At 41.9% G+C, this 21,263-nt stretch overlaps 1 protein-coding gene across 1 annotated transcript in view; it reads right to left on the minus strand.

The window, feature by feature from the left end:
* Positions 1-21,263, minus strand: part of GALNT18 (polypeptide N-acetylgalactosaminyltransferase 18) — a 400,900-nt gene that overhangs the window by 44,221 nt on the left and 335,416 nt on the right. Inside the window, exon 9 of the mRNA XM_049890385.1 lies at positions 6,713-6,808. Coding sequence (XP_049746342.1) covers positions 6,713-6,808 — 96 coding nt within the window. The remainder of the gene's footprint in view (positions 1-6,712; positions 6,809-21,263) is intronic.

A 21,263-nucleotide genomic window follows, 5' to 3' on the forward strand; every position in this document is an offset into this window, starting at 1 on the left:
AACCAATAAAGTCCACCTACAATTCTATAACTTTTTAAATTTTATTAAACACTACCTGATCCAACATGGAGTCCATCTCCAAGTTAAAATAGAATACGTCTGACTCAACTCTAATCTTTACACCTGAGTCAAAAACCACTTCCTGAAGCATAAATGTGGCAGCTTCAGTATTTCAGAAACTTTAGAAGGAATTAAAGTCCCTTTCATCTTTCTGTTTCTACAGTCAAGAATTTACCTTCTCAGAGGAAAAGTTTTTTTTTTTTTTTTTTTACCCGTGTCTTTTATAGTCAAGAAGATTTAGACAGAACGAACCAGAGCAGTCCTCAGATCCTGTCTTGTCCTCTTCCTTTCCTTTCGTGGGCTAATGAGAAAGTGCTTGGCGGGCAGTATTTAGCAAGTTTTCATCATGTGAACTGTCATTTTCTAAGCACCTGCCTCCCCTTCTAGACTGGGATTCCTCCAGACCAGGGATCTGAACAAAGCTGCCTTTGCCTCTCTCAATTCTTGGCATAGAATAATATTCACTACATGATTGTTGAATGAATGAGTGAATGAGTGATTGATTGGATAAATAGTCTGTGGGGAGACCCATTATATTTTTCCCATCAGAAGAAACTTTCCAGGCTGTTACACTAATTAGGGCTAATATTCTCAGTTATTTTGAAGATTGCTTGCAATTTGCTGCTAATTTAAATAAAATAGTTACATTTACCCATTAGCCAATTAGCACGCTTCCCAGCAGCTTCACCTCACTAATTTGATTAGCTGCACCATACTTTCTCCTAAGCAGGGCCTTCTCTGAGACCTGGGAATAGCACAACTATAACATAGTTGACATTTTAAACAACATTTAAACAGAATCTCTCACAGGGTTTAAATACAGATGTGAACCCAGCCCCTCTCTCTAGCCCAAGCCACTTTTGGGGCCATAAGCCACCGTAAGTGGCTCCACAAAAAACATTCCTAGCACTAGCCCAAATTTGGTCTTCAAGGGAAATGAAACTTTCCAAAATATGAACACTTCATGAAAGACAGCTCATATGTTTGATAAATGAATGAATGAATAAAACACTGGAAGAGAAATTGGAAATCAAAATACTGGCACCCTTGCCAGTCCTGAAATCCCAGGAATGAAGCTCAAATGTAGCCACATGTAGAATTCTCAAGAGAGAAGAGTCCAAGCCCTGGATGTGGGGAAGGCTTGGGGATTAAAAAATTAAAATTGTTTGTCTCCAGTTCTAGAGCATAACCTTCATGAGGGCAGTGACTTCTGTCTGATTCATAACTGTCTTCTTGGATCAAGAGTGGTATCTGGCACATGGTAGACACTTACTGATTTTTTAAAAAAAATAGTTAATGAATTAAAAACTCATACAATTCCAGGTTAAGAATGTCCTTAATGATTTCTTAGCTTAAAAGTCTAAATGACTTTGAGATCCTTCATATTGTTCCTGGAGCCAACAAAATTTGGCTTGGGTACCTCTGATGACGGAGAGGTAACTATTGCCTGAGACAGTGACTGGGAAGAATTTCCCTACACTCAGCCAAAAATCTGTGACCTTATAATTTTGGAAGGAGCCCACGTGTTTCACTTGAACCTATTCTTTTCCAGGCTAAACAAGTCCTATTCTTTTAGCTCAAGGGCATGGCCTTGAGTCTCTTTACCAATCTGGTAATAACAGTAATAATAATAGTGATAGGCAGTAGTTAGCAAACAATGTGCGCCAGAATTCTTTGTCTAAATGCTTTATGTGCATCAATTTATTTAATTCTCATAATGACTCTGCCAGGTAGGCACTACTACAATCTCTATTTGTAAGTAAGGAAATTGAGGCACAAGGAAGTTAAGAAACCTACCAAGGAACCTGTGATGGTTAAGGTTGTGTGTCAACTTGGCTGTGCCATGATTCTCAGTGGTTTGGCAGTTCTGATATAATTTGGCAGTTATGTAATGATGTAACCAACTCCATGATGAGACCTGCTGAGCAGTCAATCAGTTGAAAGGGAGTTTCCTTGGGGATGTGGCCTGCCTCCGACATATAAGTTAATGTTTCAGCAAGGCTCTTGCCCTTGAACCTGAAACTGGCTTGTAATCACCTGACCTCCGGCTCTTGGGACTTGAGCTAGCAGCTTACCTGCTGATCTTGGGATTCTTCAACCTCCACAGCCTGTGATCTGGCAGCCTGCTGTCTTACCTGCTGATCTTGGATTTGTCAGCCCCTGCAGCTTTGTGAGTTAGGAGAAGCTTACAGTCTGACACCTGACCCATGGACTTGGGACTTGCCAGCCTCTACAACCACATGAGCCATTTCCTGGAGATAAACTAATCTCTCTCTCTACATATACATATATATATGTATACACATGCTTCTCTGGTTTTGCTTCTCTAGAGAACTCAGCCTAAGACAGAACCCTATTGGTTTCGCTGGGATTTGAGCCCAAGTAGTCTTGTTCTTGTCCCTGGGTTGTGTAAATGTTTGATGTACTCAGCTGCTAACCAAAAAGTGGAGGTTTGAGTCCACCTAGAGGTGCCTTGGAAGAAAGGCCTGTGATCTACTTTTCAAAAATCAGCCACTGAAAACCTTATTGGGCATAGTTCTACCCTGACACACATGGGGTCACCATAAGTCCGAACTGACTCCACCGTAACCAGTTAACTGGTAGTCTGGTTCTTAACCACTACATACTGCTTCATCCCTTGCCTTTCAACATTTTTAGGTTTTCTATTAAGTGTGATGCTTAGAGAATAATATGTGATGTCCATAGCAGAGACCAGAAAGATTGTCATCTTGGGATGGTAGCTAATCCCCAGACAGCAATGTGAGTCACCACACTCTCGCCTGGAGTTGTGCAGGGAACAACATGCACAATTGCATGTGGCGCTCCTGTGCGCATAAGTGTACCTTGCTGGGTTCCCCTTGGCCTCTGTGGCCATGGTAACAAGAAAGATTTTGGTGATCGCTGCCAGGAGGGGGGGAAAACATCCCTGGAGATGCATGTTTGAGAAGTCTGATTGGGACCAAGCCTATAACTGTCCACACTCTCCTTCTGAGATGTACCCTGACCTTGTCCTTAGGTAACGTATCCCTGAATACCTCTTTTCCCATCCTTTCCATGAGCCAATGAAGTGCTTGAGGACTGGCATATGTTTTTGGTAAGCTTTTTAGCCAGAAACTCTGCCTCCTTACCCTGCACCCATTCCTGGTGGACGGATGAACTCACATCATCGCCTTTAAAGAAACCAAGGGCACAGAACTCCAGGATGACGTAGACTTCTGCATCTCCTAGCTCACTGGGCAGGCCAGGCTCAACAAATTACGGCCATACCCCCGCCTCCCTCTTCTGGGAAATGTGTCTGGATCTGAGGCTGGTGCCAAACTTCTTTACCCCAGCCACTGATGGCTGTATATCTTAGTGTATATACAGTGGCTATACTTGTGGGAAAGGGCGAATGGGAATCAATGCTCCTATAAGTCCCACTTGCAGAGTGTCCCTGTAGCTTTGGGGATGGGTAATAGGGACCTGAGTCTTTAAGATTTCCTGCAGCTCCACATTAAGAAGCTGATTTTCAAAGCATCAAGGGAAGTAGCTCCCGGAATTCTTGGCAAGCACAGCACAAACACAAAGCTTCCCAGGCCAAGTGGATTTCATAGCACAGGGACTGGAAGTAAACAGGCTGTTAGTTGGAAGATCTGGGCCTAGAGATGGCCCAGTCCAGCTTCCCCATTTTGCAGATAAGACAGGTCCAGATAAAATTAATCAATGGTGACAGATATTAGAATAGTCATTAGCTTTGGATGGGAGTATTGAGGAGGAACAAGGAAGCTCACTGGGATGAGGGCATATTTCTCTATCTTGATCTGGGTGGTGATTATAGAGTTTTATACAAATGTAGAAATTCACTGAGCTGTACACTTAAGATTTGTGTACTTTACTTTAAAATTCTATCCCAATAAAAGTAAAACAAAACAATTGCCTAGGGAGGGTTAAGGTGACATTGCAAACATATGGGAAGACCAAGCCTAGGACTCCTGACTCCTGATGGCCAGTTCACTGCCCTTCCCCTACTCTACTGCATTTCTGCTGTCATAGCAACTCAGTGATGCACAACAGGCCGTGGTAGGTTTTGATCAGAGAAGGAACCCATGGCAAATGAGGCATGAGATGAAAGCAAATCAGTCCAGTGTGGACTGGTGCGGGAGCCTTGAGACTGCTCACACTGAGCAAGAACTGGGCTTAATGAGCAGTAATAATATTATTACAGCAATAATAATGCTAACATTTATTGAGCATTTACTAGGTACCAGGCACTATTTTAAATGCCTTACATATATTTAATCCTTACCACAACCTGTATATTATGCCACTATTAATCCTCACTTTGCAATAAGAAAACAGGCCCAGGTTTATAAACCTGCGCAAGGTTTCATAACTAGAATGCATCAAAGCTGGGATTTGGACCCAGGCAATCTGGCTCCAGAATCCATGTTCTTAACCACAACACCAAAAAAACCAAATCCAAACCCACTGCCATCGAGTCAATTCTGACTCATAGTGACTCTACAGGACAGAGTAGAACTGCCCCATAGAGTTTCCAAGGAGCGCCTGGTGGATTTGAATAGGCTCATATTGAATCATTTGCAGCTGGTGGAGGACTGGCAGTCTCTGCTCAGGCTGACACCCACCATCCCAGAGAAGAATCTTTGGTCCAGTGGCCAGATAAGTACCCAACCCTGCAGATCTCCATTGAGATTTGTTAAAAGTAAATTTACCTGGCATCTCCTGGGTCATAAGTATTAGGAGGCAGAGAGGGAATTTACAAAAACACCAAAGCTCTTGTGACTTGGCCATCTTGGTCCACACTCAAGGACAACATGGGTGTGTTCTGGGCTGAAAAACTAGATGCCCAATAGCAGTGATAATCAGAGAAATACAAATTAATGCAATTTAATGCAAATTAAAACCACAATGTAATGCCACTATCTTACCATGCTGTACAATGGCTATAATTAAGAAGACAGACAATAATACCAAGTGTTGACAAGGATGTGGAGCAAATGGACTTCTAATATACTGTTGGTGGGAGTGAAAATTGGTACAATTGCTCTGGAAAACTGTTTAGACGGTGTCTAGTAAAGCTAAACAATTGACTCAATTCTATGCCCACATAAGTACCCGATAGAAATGAGTGTACATATGCACAAAAAGACATGAGCAAAGATGTTCACAGCAGTGAACATAATAGTCCCACACTGTTAACAGTACAAATGTCCATCAATGGTACAATAGATAATGAATTCTGGCATATTCATAAAATGGAATCCTACATAGTAATGAAAATGAACAAACTACAACTCATAAACATAATGGAAGAAAGAAGGCAAAGTGAGTATATCCCATATACTACTTATATAAAGCTCAAAATCAGGCAATAGTGTTTTTTTCTTTATCTGAGTCCTGGTTAAATGAGTGTGCTTCCTCTGTGAAAATTCACTAAGTTGTATGCTTATAATTTGTGTATTTTCTCTATGGATGTGATGCTTCGAAGCCCTGGTGGTACAGTGTTTAAGCGTTCAACTGCTAACCAAAAAGGTCAGCAGTTGGAATCCACCAGCCGCTCCTTGGAAACCCTATGGATCAGTTCTCCTCTGCCCTATAGAGTCACTATGAGTTGGAATCGACTCAATAGCAACAGGTAATCGATGGGTATGGGATACTTCAATAAAACATTTACATAAAAATGGTCACCGATTTGGAAATGTCACAGCATTATAATAATAAAGAATGAATGGCTATAGTATAATTTGTTGACCTGCAATTGATGTCACAGAAGCTCAGTCCACAAAAAGATGAGGTATAGAGATCACAATGGACAATCACCTGGAAGTCTTAGCATTCTTACCCAAGGTAATACAAACAGCATCATGTTCTTTAGTCATGTGTTTAGGCAGGTAACAACACTTAAACACTAAATTGCATCCATATTCATACCTTATATATAAAAAAAATGTATTTTTTATCATTGTGTATTTCTGGAGTTAAGTCAACTCTGAAAATATTGTTAATTCAGAACAAGTCAGTCTATGGCATTCTAGGTCAATGGTTGTTGCCCACTGCACTTTGTTGAAAAGACCATTTCTCTTACCTGCGTCTGGCACCCTCTTTGGGTATAGGAGACCTAGACTATGAATGTGGAATTTTTCATGGTAACTTATTTTCTTGGTAGCTGCCCCTCATTCTCCATCAGAAGAAGGTCAAAAGAGTTGGAAAGGAGTCCCAAAGCTATAAAGTTAGGCCCCAGCTATGAACTATAAAAAGGCAGAGCCTGAGAGCTCCTGAAATATACTCTGAAGGGGTTTTTAGGCTATCTGAGTGCTTGGGGAACCATTGGATTCCTCCTTCTAGAAAAGGATACGGCTGCCAGAACCAAGACAATGATTTACCCATAACATCCCCAAAGGAGGTATTTCTCTTTAGAAATTATCGCCCTTCCTTCTGCCCCATCCCATCCTGGCATCCGAGCATCCACTCCCCCAGCCTATTTCCAAGGGAAGCAGGTACAACTATCCTCATTTGTTCATGAGGACACCTCCTAATGAACAACCCTTTGGTTCCTGGCCCCAGAGTAGCCATGACAGAGCTAAGCCACCCTTCCCTACGCCAGACACACCCATGAACACACCCTGGCAAGGGGCTCTCTTAGAGGACTTACCTGGGGCGTCATCCCATGGCAGATGTACACGATGGGAACATTCTCTGAGTCTGGCCCCTGATCAAGACACAAATCAGTCTTCAAGGAATTCTGCAGCTGAAGACCAAAGCAGAGATGGCCATGCCAAAGAGAAAGAAACAGAGAAAGCAAATGCATTAAATCAGGAGAAACAAGCACTCCACTGAGACAGACTCTGTTTTTATAATCAACCCAATGCCCCTTGAATACTATGGAAAGCAACAAGCAGCAGCTTTTGCCTTGCCTTAAGGAGATGGGGGAGGACTGGCCTTCTTTGAAGGAGAAACATTCACATCTAGTTAAACAGCAAACTATGTTTTGAGAGCAGAGATAATCGGGATAAAAATAAAACATGCACACGCATACACATACGTAAGATGGTGCTAGACTCTTAACTCCCTCTATTTCCACAGGGGTGGCATGATGGCCTTCAGTGACCCCTGGAAATAAGTCCAACTCGGAGTCAGGCAAAGAGTGTAATATTTAGCTGTTTTCAGGTCTGGGACATCCTCTGTGATCAAGCCCTCTCTGCCTCCTACAGATCCAGCAGTGGTTTGGCCATTGGCAGGTAAGTCATCTCCAGAATGGGAGGTCTAGTGGGAGAATAAGAGAGGAGGTATTCCTTACCCTCCCCTACAGCCCATGGACCCATAGTCCTGGCAATCAACAGAACACGTCTGGGTAAGAGTGCCAATATGCAACTTCCCCTTCTGACTTAAGTTCACTCTTAGCCCTTGGAAAAGGAAGCCTATATAGTCCACATGGCCCTGCTCACCAGTCAGCTGAGTGGACCAGGATGGGCACCCATCCACAGTTTACACTAAGTTATTAATTGACTTTTTCTCCCTGTCTCCCCTCTATCCTTCCCTCTCTGGAATTTGACCATCTTATCACTTTCTCATCTTGTCTTTGGAGTCTAAATGAAAGAACTAGAGGCTGTGGTCAATGGGTGGTGGTTATTAGAACTGTGAAATCACTTATATTGGAGGTGAGGACCTATTGAATCATGTGCAAGAAGAGAAGCCACTTGTGAGCAGGACGCAGACTTAGAAACAAGTGAGATCATTATGGCCCAGCTGCGGCTCCAGTGGCTTCCCAGCTCGAGGATTCTCATCCGGCCATACTTCAGTTCCCGCATCCACAGAGAGCCTAGGGTACCTACCTTTTACCCTCCTTAACCTGAGCCAGCCGCAATGCATTTCTCTCCTTAGCAATCAAAAGAGCTTTGTTTAGAACAGGGGGCTGGGGAAAAGGGAAGACAAGAGCAATGGACCGCAGGTGGGTCATCTACCTGGAGGAAGGCCATAGACAGAGACAGTGGCTGAGCTTTTGTGGTTCTGATGTCCTGTGGCAGGAGTGGAATGAACTAGGGCTTGGAAGCGATTTGTTGTGGCTTGAACCCTGCTGAGAATTTGCATTTCTAACAAGTTTCCTGCTGAGAATTTGCATTTCTAAAAAGTTCCTAGGAAATTATACAGCAAGTATCACCTGGGGATCTTGTTAAACTGTAGATTCTGAATCAGTATATCTGGGGAACTTGTTAGAAATGTAAATTCTCAGCAAGGGTTCAAACTGGAGCCGCTTTGAAGCCTGGAATGAACTCAATTAAGGGGTATGAAATGGAACAGATAACCAGGGGCACACACGCACCCTATGCGTACCCTGCTCTGGACAGGGAACAAGGAACAGAGTCAAATTCTTCTTTCCTCTACTGGGTGACAGCAGCCCCAAACTTGCAGTCAGTTTAGAGATTCTAAGATGATCTCCCCAGGCAGGGGCCCCAGATGCATCTATGCCACAAATCTTCCATTGTAAACTGACTGGTGGCTCGCCTGTGTGGGAAGACCACATGTAATCACACTCTGGACTTCTGCTGAGGGTGGTGTCACACCTGAAGCCAAGCATGGTAGTCCATTAGTGAGATCTGCTGTTATTGCGAAGAAAAAGGGCCAGAGGGTCCTGATGTCAGGCTTGACTTTCCCCTGGGTTCTTAAACCTTGGCTCCGGGTGAGGGGGTGGGTGACTTTTGATGAGTGCCCCCTGGCTCTATGTTACCTTTCTCCTATTAAGTGGGTGGCCTGTTGAAGTGGTTGAGACAGATAGGCTGGAATGGAATTCTGGCTTCAGCTGTGTGGTCTTGGGCACAGCAACATAACGCCTTTCTGTTTTCTTCTCTCTAAAATAGGGGTACTCACAGGGCCAAACTCATAGGGTTGTTATGAGGACTGAGTGAAGCAATACTTACAGGGCCTGGCAAATAGCAAACCAGCAATAATTGTTAGCTGCTATTATGACTAAAAAAAAAAATTTTTTTTTTATTATGACTTCTATAACCTTCCTGAGAGCCATTTGAGGAAACTGGCTTTATGAGTGCATCTATGTGCCAGGTACCTGGTGAAGTACATCCCATGTGTTATCTCAACTAATCCTCAAAATAACCCAGCCAGGGCGGGGCCAAGATGATGGACTAGGTAGATGCTACCCTGGATCCCTCTTGCAACAAGACTCGGAAAAACAAGTGAATCGATCACATACATAACAATCTACGAACCCTGAACAACAAACACAGATTTAGAGACAGAAAACAAACAAATACGGGGAGGCAGTGACTGTTTTCGGAGCCTGGAACCAGCGTCCCAGTCAGCAGATTTTCTGGAAAAACAAGTTTCCCAGTGATGGCTCGGAGACAGCAGTCGATATCAAACCACATAAAGAAGCAGACCATGACAGCTTCTACAACCCCTCAGACAAAAGAATCAAAATCTTTCCCAAATGAAGATACAATCCTGGAATTATCAGATGCAGAATATAAAAAACTAATTTACAGAATGCTTCAAGACATCAGAAACGAAATAAGGCAAACTGCAGAAAAAGCCAAGGAACAAACTGATAAAACAGTTGAAGAACTCAAAAAGATTATTCAAGAACATACTGGAAAAATTAATAAGTTGCAAGAATCCAGAGAGAGACAGCATGTAGAAATACAAAAGATTAACAATAAAATTACAGAATTAGACAACGCAATAGGAAGTCAGAGGAGCAGACTTGAGCAATTAGAATGCAGAGTGGGAAATCTGGAGGACCAGGGAATTAACACCAACATAGCGGAAAAAAAATCAGATAAAAGAATTAAAAAAAATGAAGAAACCCTAAGAATCATGTGGGACTCTATCAAGAAGGATAACTTGCGTGTGATTGGAGTCCCAGAACAGGGAGGGAGGACAGAACACACAGAGAAAATAGTTGAAGATCTCCTGACAGAAAACTTCCCTGACATGAAAGACGAAAGGATATCTATCCAAGATGCTCATCGAACCCCATTTAAGATTGATCCAAAAAGAAAAACACCAAGACATATTATCATCAAACTTGCCAAAACCAAAGATAAAGAGAAAATTTTAAAAGCAGCCAGGGAGAAAAGAAAGGTCTCCTTCAAGGGGGAATCAATAAGAGTAAGTTCAGACTACTCAGCAGAAACCATGCAGGCAAGAAGGGAATGGGACGACATATACAGAGCACTGAAGGAGAAAAACTGCCAGCCAAGGATCATATATCCAGCAAAACTCTCTCTGAAATATGAAAGCTAAATTAAGATATTTACAGATAAACACAAGTTTAGAGAATTTGCAAAAACCAAACCAAAGCTACAAGAAATACTAAAGGATATTGTTTGGTCAGAAAACCAATAATATCAGATACCAGCACAACACAAGGTCACAAAACAGAACATCCTGATATCAACTCAAATAGGGAAATCACAAAAACAAATTAAGATTAATTAAAAAAAAAATGCTCATAACAGGGAATCACTGAAGTCAATATGTAAAAGATCACAATAATCCAAAAGAGGGACTAAATACAGGAGGCATAGAACTGCCATATGGAGAGCGATACAAGACGATATAGAACAATACAAGATAGGTTTTTACTTAGAAAAATAGGGGTAAATATTAAGGTAACCACAAAGAGGTATAACAACTCCATAACTCAAGATAAAAGCCAAGAAAAATGTAACGACTCAACAAACATGAAGTCAAACACTATGAAAATGAGGATCTCACAATTTACCGAGAAAACCGTCTCAGCACAAAAAAGTATGTGGAAAAATGAAATTGTCAACAACACACAAAAAGGCATCAAAATGACAACACTAAACACTTATAAATTACGCTGAATGTAAATGGACTAAATGCACCAATAAAGAGACAGAGAGTCTCGGACTGGATAAAGAAACATGATCCGTCTATATGCTGCCTACAAGAGACACACCTTAGACTTAGAGACACAAACAAACTAAAACTCAAAGGATGGAAAAAAATATATCAAGCAAACAATCAGCAAAAAAGAAGAGGAGTAGCAATATTAATTTCTGACAAAATAGACTTTAGACTTAAATCCACCACAAAGGATAAAGAAGGACAGTACATAATGATAAAAGGGACAATTGATCAGGAAGAAATAACCATATTAAATACTTATGCACCCAATGACAGGGCTCCAAGATACATAAATCAAATTTTAACAGAATTGAAAAGTGAGATAGACACCTCCACAATTATAGTAGGAGACTTCAACACACCACTTTCGGAGAAGGACAGGACATCCAGTAAGAAGCTCAGTAGAGACACGGAAGACCTAATTACAACAATCAACCAACTTGACCTCATTGACTTATACAGAACTCTCCACCCAACTGCTGCAAAGTATACTTTTTTTTCTAGCGCACATGGAACATTCTCTAGAATAGACCACATATTAGGTCATAAAACAAACCTTTGCAGAATCCAAAACATCGAAATATTACAAAGCATCTTCTCAGACCACAAGGCAATAAAACTAGAAATCAATAACAGAAAAACTAGGGAAAAGAAATCAAATACTTGGAAACTGAACAATACCCTCCTGAAAAAAGACTGGGTTATACAAGACATCAAGGAGGGAATAAGGAAATTCATAGAATGCAACAAGAATGAAAATACTTCCTATCAAAACCTCTGGGACACAGCAAAAGCAGTGCTCAGAGGCCAATTTATATTGATAAATGCACACATACAAAAAGAAGAAAGAGCCAAAATCAGAGAACTGTCCCTACAACTTGAACAAATAGAAACTGAGCAACAAAAGAATCCATCAGGCACCAGAAGAAAAAAAATAATAAAAATTAGAGCTGAACTAAATGAATTAGAGAACAGAAAAACAACTGAAAGAATTAACAAAGCCAAAAGCTGGTTCTTTGAAAAAATTAACAAAATTGATAAACCATTGGCTAGACTGACTAAAGAAATACAGGAAAGGAAACAAATAACCCGAATAAGAAACGAGAAGGGCCACATCACAACAGACCCAACTGAAATTAAAAGATTCATATCAGGTTATTAGGAAAAATTGTACTCTAACAAATTTGCAAACCTAGAAGAAATGGATGAATTCCTGGAAAAACACTACCTACCTAAGCTAACACATTCAGAAGTAGAACAACTAAATAGACTCATAACAAAAAAAGAGATTGAAACGGTAATCAAAAAACTCCCAACAAAAAAAGCCCTGGCCCGGATGGCTTCACTGCAGAGTTCTACCAAACTTTCAGAGAAGAGTTAACACCACTACTACTAAAGGTATTTCAAAGCATAGAAAATGACGGAATACTACCTAACTCATTCTATGAAGCCACCATCTCCCTGATACCAAAACCAGGTAAAGACATTACAAAAAAAGAAAATTACAGACCTATATCCCTCATGAACATAGATGCAAAAATCCTCAACAAAATTCTAGCCAATAGAATTCAACAACATATCAAAAAAATAATTCACCACGATCAAGTGGGATTTATACCAGGTATGCAAGGCTGGTTTAATATTAGAAAAACCATTAATGTAACCCACGACATAAATAAAACAAAAGACAAAAACCACATGATCTTATCAATTGATGCAGAAAAGGCATTTGACAAAGTCCAACACCCATTTATGATAAAAACTCTTACCAAAATAGGAATTGAAGGAAAATTCCTCAACATAATAAAGGGCATCTATGCAAAGCCAACAGCCAATATCACTCTAAACGGAGAGAACCTGAAAGCATTTCCCTTGAGAACGGGAACCAGACAAGGTTGCCCTTTATCACCGCTCTTATTCAACATCGTGCTAGAAGTCCTAGCCAGGGAAATTAGGCTAGACAAAGAAATAAAGGGCATCCGGATTGGCAAGGAGGAACTAAAATTATCTTTATTTGCAGATGACATGATCTTATACACAGAAAACCCTAAGGAATCCTCCAGAAAACTACTGAAACTAATAGAAGAGTTTGGAAGAGTCTCAGGTTATAAGATAAACATACAAAAATCACTTGGATTCCTCTACATCAACAAAAAGAACATCGAAGAGGAAATAACCAAATCAATACCATTCACAGTAGCCCCCATGAAGATAAAATACTTAGGAATAAATCTTACCAAGGATGTAAAAGACCTATACAAAGAAAACTACAAAGCTCTACTACAAGAAATTCAAAAGGACATACTTAAGTGGAAAAACATACCTTGCTCATGGATAGGAAGACTTAACATAGTAAAAATGTCTATTCTACCAAAAGCCATCTATACATACAATGCTCTTCCGATCCAAATTCCAATGTCATTTTTTAAGGTGATAGAGAAACAAATCACCAACTTCATATGGAAGGGAAAGAAGCCTCGGATAAGCAAAGCATTACTGAAAAAGAAGAAGAAAGTGGGAGGCCTCACTCTACCTGATTTCAGAACCTATTATACAGCCACAGTAGTCAAAACAGCCTGGTACTGGTACAACAGGCACATAGACCAATGGAACAGAATTGAGAACCCAGATATAAATCCACCCACATATGAGCAGCTGATATTTGACAAAGGCCCAGTGTCAGTTAATTGGGGAAAAGATAGTCTTTTTAACAAATGGTGCTGGCAAAACTGGATATCCATTTGCAAAAAAATGAAACAGGACCCATACCTCACACCAAGCACAAAAACTAACTCCAAGTGGATCAAAGACCTAAACATAAAGACTAAAACGATAAAGATCATGGGAGAAAAAATAGGGACAACCCTAGGAGCGCTAATACAAGGCATAAACAGAATACAAAACATTACCAAAAATGACGAAGAGAAACCAGATAACTGGGAGCTGCTAAAAATCAAACACCTATGCTCATCTAAAGACTTCACCAAAAGAGTAAAAAGACCACCTACAGACTGGGAATGAATTTTCAGCTATGACATCTCCGACCAGCGCCTGATCTCTAAAATCTATACGATTCTGTCAAAACTGAACCACAAAAAGACAAACAACCCAATCAAGAAGTGGGCAAAGGATATGAACACACACTTCACTAAAGAAGATATTCAGGCAGCTAACAGATACATGAGAAAATGCTCTTGATCGCAAATTAAAACCACGATGAGATTCCATCTCACTCCAACAAGGCTGGCATTAATCCAAAAAACACAAAATAATAAATGTTGGAGAGGCTGCGGAGAGATTGGAACTCTTGTACACTGCTGGTGGGAATGTAAAATGGTACAACCACTTTGGAAATCTATCTGGCGTTATCTTAAACAGTTAGAAATAGAACTACCATACAACCCAGAAATCCCACTCCTCGGAATATACCCTAGAGAAACAAGAGCCTTCACACAAACAGATATATGCACACCCATGTTTATTGCAGCTCTGTTTACAATAGCAAAAAGCTGGAAGCAACCAAGGTGTCCAGCAACGGATGAATGGGTAAATAAATTGTGGTATATTCACACAATGGAATACTACGCATCGATAAAGAACAGTGACGAATCTGTGAAACATTTCATAACATGGAGGAACCTGGAAGGCATTATGCTGAGCGAAATCAGTCAGAGGCAAAAGGACAAATATTGTATAAGACCACTATTATAAGATCTTGAGAAATAGTATAAGCTGAGAAGAACACATACTTTTGTGGTTACGAGGCGGGGAGGGAGGGTGTTTTTTACTGATTAATTAGTAGATAAGAACTGCTTTAGGTGAAGGGAAGGACAACACTCAATACATGGAAGGTCAGCTCAATCGGACTGGACCAAAAGCAAAGAAGTTTCCGGGATAAAATGAATGCTTCAAAGGTCAGCGGAGCAAGGGCGGGGGTTTGGGAACCATGGTTTAAGGGGACTTCTAAGTCAATTGGCAAAATAATTCTATTATGAAAACATTCTGCATCCCACTTTGAAATGTGGCGTCTGGGGTCTTAAATGCTAACAAGCGGCCATCTAAGATGCATCAATTGGTCTCAACCCACCTGGAGCAAAGGAGAATGAAGACCACCAAGGTCACACGATAACTAAGAGCCCAAGAGACAGAAAGGGCCACATGAACCAGAGACCTACGTCATCCTGAGACCAGAAGAACTAGTTGGTACCCGGCCACAATCGATGACTGTCCTGACAGGGAGCACAATAGAGAACCCCTGAGGGAGCAGGAGATCAGTGGGATGCAGACCCCAAATTCTCATAAGAAGACCATACTTAATGGTCTGACTGTGACTAGAGGAATCCTGGTGGTCATGGTACCCAAACCTTCTGTTGGCACAGGACAGGAACCATCCCCGAAGACAACTCATCAGACATGAAAGGGACTGGACAGTGGGTAGGAGAGAGATGCTGATGAAGAGTGAGCCAATTATATCAGGTGGACACTTGAGACTGTGTTGGCATCTCCTGTGTGGAGGGGAGATAGGAGGGCAGAGAGGGTTAGAAACTGGCAAAAGTGTCACGAAAGGAGAGACTGGAAGGGCTGACTCATTAGGGGGAGAGCAAGTGGGAGTACGGAGTAAGATGTATATAAACTTATATGTGACAGACTGACTTGATTTGTAAACGTTCACTTGAAGCTCAATAAAAGTTAAAAAAAAAAAAAAATAATAACCCAGCTAGCTGGGTAATAATCTCTCTCTGAAGGATGAAGGAACTGTGATGTAGTAACAGGCTTCATCTCACCTCCCCATTTGTAAGTTCTTCCCACTGTGGGGATGCTTCTCTGTGCTGCTTTGGTCTCTCTTTGCTGGACTAAATCCTCCTCTTCGTTAGGGCCTTAGCTTATCTTCACTTTGGAAGCCTTTCTTGACCTAAGCCTGGGTGTGAGACCTGCTTTATGCTTCACCAGCACCCTCCATTTCCCTTTTTATAGCACTTTAAAAAAAGAAAAACACCAAACCGGTTTCCATCAAGTTGATTCTGGCTTACAGTAACTCCATGGGTATCAGAGCAGAACGTAGCTCCATCGGGTTTTCAATGGCTGATTTTTTAGAGGTAGATTGCCAAGCCTTTCTTTTTATATATATTATATATATAATTTTATTTATTTTGTTGTTGTCATTGAGAATATATACGGCAAAACATACACCAATAGTTTCTACATGTACCATTTAGTGACATGGATTACATTCTTTGCGTTGTGCAACCATTCTCACCCAAATTTTCTGAGTTGTCCCTCCCTTGTTAACATAAACTAACTGCCCTCTAAGGTTCCTATTTAATATTTCAAGTTGCTGTTATCAATTTGATTACCATATAGATAGTTCTTAAAAGAGCATAATGCTGAGAGTAAATTTTTTTTTACTAGTTAAAGCTAAACTATTTTGTTTTCTTAATAATTTTTATTGTGCTTTAACTGAAAGTTTACAAATCAAGTCAGCCTCTCTCACAAAAACCCATATACATTTTGCTACACACTCCCAGTTACTCTCCCCCTAATGAGACAGCCTGCTCTCTTCCCTTCACTCTCTCTTTTCGTGTCCATTTCCCCAGCTTCTAACCCCTCCACCCTCTCATCTCCCCTCCAGGCAGGAGATGCCAACACAGTCTCAAGTGTCCACCTGATCCGAGAAGCTCACTCCTCACCAGCATCCCTCTCCAACCCATTGTCCAGTCCAGTCCATGTCTGCTCTTGTTTGGTTTTAAGAAAACTTCAGGGGACATTTTTGGTTTAAGTTTAAAGATTATCTCAGGGCAATATTTTCCGGTGTTCATCTAACCATCACGGCTCCAGGAGGTCTGGAGTCCATGATAATTGGGAATTCTGTTCTGCATTTCCCCCTTTTTAATCAGGGTTTGCCTATGCAATTTTTGGTCAAAATGTTCAGTAATAGTAGCTGGGCACCAGCCAGTTCTTTTGGTCTCATGGCAAAGGAGGCAGTTGTTCATGGAGGCAGATAGGGAGACATGCTGGGATGGAATTCTGGCTTCAGCTGTGTGGTCTTGGGCAAAGCAACATAAGTCCTTTCTGTTTGCTTCTCTCTAATATAGGGGTAATCACAGTGCCAACCTTGTTCAATTGTTCAGTTGGTCAGGGAGGCAGTTAGCCATACATTTCACATCCTTCTAATTCTGACTCTCCCTCTTCTTCTGTTGTTCCAGGCAAAAAGAGACCACTTGTGCCTTAGATGGCTGCTTGCAAGCTCCTAAGACCCTAGGCACTATGTATTGAACCAGAAGGTTGAACAGAAGTACTGAACATGTTACTAGGCCAATTCTTTTGAGGCACCTCTGGTTGAACTTGGACTACCAACCTTTAGGTTAGCAGCTGAGTGCATTAGCTGTTCACACCACTGAGGGACTCCACTGTAGCACTTAGCATATTACATTCTTGTTGCTTCTTCACTTGCCTGCCTCCCTGTTAGTCACCAGACTGCATCTTCAAAGTCTTCCTCACTGTCTATCATACAGCGAATCTGGTACACAGTTGTTGTTGGGTGCTGTCAAGCCAGTTCCAACTTATAGCAACTCCATGTGACAGAGTAGAACTTCCTGTAGGGTTTTCTTGGCTGTAATCTTTACGGAAGCAGATTGCCAGGTCTTTCTCCCACAGGGCTACTGGGTGGGTTCAAACTGACAACCTTTTGGTTAGCAACCGAACGTTTAACTGTTGTGCCACCGGGCACACAGAAGACCGTAAATACTTCTTGAATGAATGAATAAGTGAAGAAAGTGAACAAATGAATGGCACTCCCAAGGTTTCACAGTGGGACAAGTGGCAGAGCTGGAGTCCATCTGACTCTAAATCCAAAGTTCTTTCCATCACACAAATTGTAAAAGATGCCATTTAAAACGGTATTACTAGGACAATCAAGGTTTTGCAAATTGTCAAGGTTATACAGTGAAGAAGTGGCAAAGCTAACATTTAGAAGCCAAGCATGTCTGCCTCCAGGTGCTGCCCTGTTTGTACTGCCAGCACCAGGGCTGGGATTACTCCAAAGCTACCCATTTCCCAGGCATGCAGTTTAGTGACCCTGGGGGCATGCATGCTCACACAATGGGGCTCACCGGCCCTTCTGCCTGCAGGAATCATTCGTGGGGTGTATTAATGGATTAATGGGCTGGCTATAGACTTGACATTGGCCTGACTGTGAGTGCCAGGAGAAGTTATTCGATGATTGGAGAAATGGAGTTTGGGCATGAGTTGGAAAGCAAAAAGAAAAAAACTCTGCACCTGAATACATTTTAGGTCTCTTCATTTCAGAATAAAGATAATCATCAGGCAGAAAGATTCCGACACAGTAAATCTCTTGCCTCTTGTGGCTGCATCCTGCTTCACCATCTTAACCTGATTGCCCCCATTAAGAGGTCATTAGGCTTCTCACAAACAAGCATATCTCTGCTCACATAAGAGCCCAGCCTGTGGAGGAGGGCATGAGGGAGCAGAGGCTGGACGGGATACAGGCAGGGGTGTGAACAGTGGCTGGCAGATGAGTGTGCAGGGGATCAGAGACCTCCACCAGCCCCAGGGATTGCTACATGGCTGAGGCATGTGGGATGATGCGTGCCTGGCTTTTCTGCATGACACAGCAAAAACAGCCCCAGCTATGGACTCAGACAGATGTAGAACACAACTCCCTATCTGCCAGTTATTATTTGATCAATCAGAGGTTTCTGAGTGTGGCATCAAGGGGGCTACATAGTAAATCTGCTGCACATGTACATACGATGACACCCTTTTGCTTGGAGGATAAGAACGCCTTTAGCCAAGACCCAGAATTGCAATGGTCACATGTACACACTCCACGGTTACTGTTCCCTGTCTCTCTGGGTGAGTTTGGCTAATCCTATTCCTCTATAGCTGACAGCATGGTGGAGAACACGAGTCCAAAAGTTTGCTGTGGCTCACAGAAGTGTGGCTCCAGAAGTCTGGAATCCATGAGAATTGGAAATTCTGTTCTGCATTTTCCCCCTTTTGATCAGGATTTGCCTATGGAAGTTTTGGTCAAATTGTTCAGTAATAGTAGCTGAGCACCAGCCAGTTCTTCTGGTCTCATGGCAAAGGAGGCAGTTGTTCAGGGAGGCAGAGAGGGAGACAGATAGGCTGGGTTGGAATTCTGGCTTCAGCTGTGTAGTCTTGGGCAGAGCAGCGTAACTCCTTTCTGTCTTCTTCTCTCTAAAATAGGGGTAATCACAGTGCCAACCCTGTTCAGTTGTTCAGGGAGGCAGTTAGCCACACATTTCATATCCTTCTTCTAATCCTGACTCTCCTTCCTCTGTTGTTCTTGAGCCATGGCAGCATAACTATCCTTTTCAGAGTGGGTCCAAGACTGGTCATGCAGCACACACAGCATGCTATGGGACACTGTAGGGGGATCAGTAGAAGCTGTGTCCTCAGGATGCTTCTGGGGAGATAGATGGGGTTGATGGGCACCTCTCAGGCTAGCGTTTTACCATGGTGATGACAGGATCTGGAGCCTCAGAGAACAGCTAGGCAGCACCAGCTGAGTATTTTCTGACGTACGAATCAAACCACCCTGAGAAGGGGAGAGGCAAGAGGCCCCTGGGCAGTTCTCTCAGAACGTGTCAACCATGCCACATATACTCTGGTGGGAGGATATAACTTCCTCCTACAGGTTGGCCTCTCGGACAACAGAGGCCCTGGGGGTTCATGGATCCTGACTCTGTCTCTTTAGAATCTCAGGATGTTAGAGTTTGGAGGCCCAAAAAAACATGGAGTCCAATGTCTCAGCAAAGAATCCTTTGCCTTCTAGGCCATTGCTCTCCCCTTACATTCCCTGCTGAGGCAGGCCTTGAACAGAGTTCTGACCACAGGTCATCAGGGGAAGAGGCCTTAGTTCTTCCTCTAAGTTTTCATCCTGGAATATTGAAAAAGATCTCAGGAGATACACTCCAAAGAAAGGAATCAGTGTTATACAGGAAGCTGGTGTTTTAGACTCAGTTTCACTGTTCATCAGCTATGGATGGTGCAAACGGTTAGGCACTTGGCTATTAACCAAATGGTTGGAAGTTCGAATATACTCAGAGAGGTCTTGGAAGAAAGGCCTGGAAATCTACTTCCGAAAGATCATCCATTGAAAACTCCACAGAGCATAGCTCTGTTCTGACACCATGGGGTCACCGTAAGTCAGAATCAACTCAACAGCAACTATGTTTTGTTTTGTTTTTAACATGGGCAAGTCAATTTGCCTGTTTCCCTGTCTGTAAAAGGGAATGATACAGGGAACCCCAGACAGCAGTTTTGAGGACTTAATTGTCAGCAAAAAAACACTTCGTGTGTTAAGACTGTGAATCAACCAAAATCAGGAGAGGTATCAAAAAATCAATCAGCTATCATTTAAAATACCTTAAGAGTTGTATGGTCTTAGGAATAAGAATGCAAGATTTTATCAATTCAAAGTATTTGGACCTGAGACAGAAAATAAATTTACAAATCTTAGGCTTTCTTCTACCTTATGGGGACACCATTATTTCACCCTATTTAACATATGAAGAAACTGAGGCCCATAAGTTCACGCACTTGCCTTGGAAGTTGCATGGTCATCATTTGAACCAGGTCCATCTGACTCGAAACCCTGGGATCTGCCCCTTCCACCTCGCTGCCTCCCACCGGGGAGAAGTGCTTCCTGCCAACCAACAAGTGTACTAAAAGGTCCCTCAAAATTCAGTCAGCTTAAGAATGTTGTATTTCTCAGAACTCCTTTTAGGGAGGCTCTGTGTGTGGTTAGAAGGCATAAACCCCTTGGGTGGAGGAGGCATACAAGGTGGTTGATAGGCAGTGGTGTCACTAGAGTTGGTGTTACCCAGTGTGGTAACTCATGGTGTCACCTCCCATGCTAATCACCACAATATTGTAGCTAAAACACCAGAAAATTTGACAAAATCAGAGACTACAAAAACACCAGCAGCAAGAAAATAACAGTGCTTATAGTGCCTGCAGACGAAACCACATGACTTGAAGCATCATTGTAACTGGGTAATAATGACAGCTCTGACCAGAGTGCATTAGAAGGTCCAAACTGTAAATTAGCATAGAGTTTTAGCCTTGTAAGTAGGTTGATACATCTAAGCTGGGCTTACGAACAATTTTTGTTGTTATAACTACCAGGATATTTTTATAAAAAAAAATAAATTTTTGCTGAAATATTGTACAAAAATTTTATAGATATTTTGGTATCACACCCTCTGACAGTGTCACCTGGTGCAGTCTGGACTCCCTAGACCACCCTAGTGACGCCATTGTTGATAGACCCT

Source organism: Elephas maximus, chromosome 7 (assembly GCF_024166365.1).
Source record: "Elephas maximus indicus isolate mEleMax1 chromosome 7, mEleMax1 primary haplotype, whole genome shotgun sequence".
In the NCBI taxonomy this organism is placed as follows: domain Eukaryota; kingdom Metazoa; phylum Chordata; class Mammalia; order Proboscidea; family Elephantidae; genus Elephas; species Elephas maximus.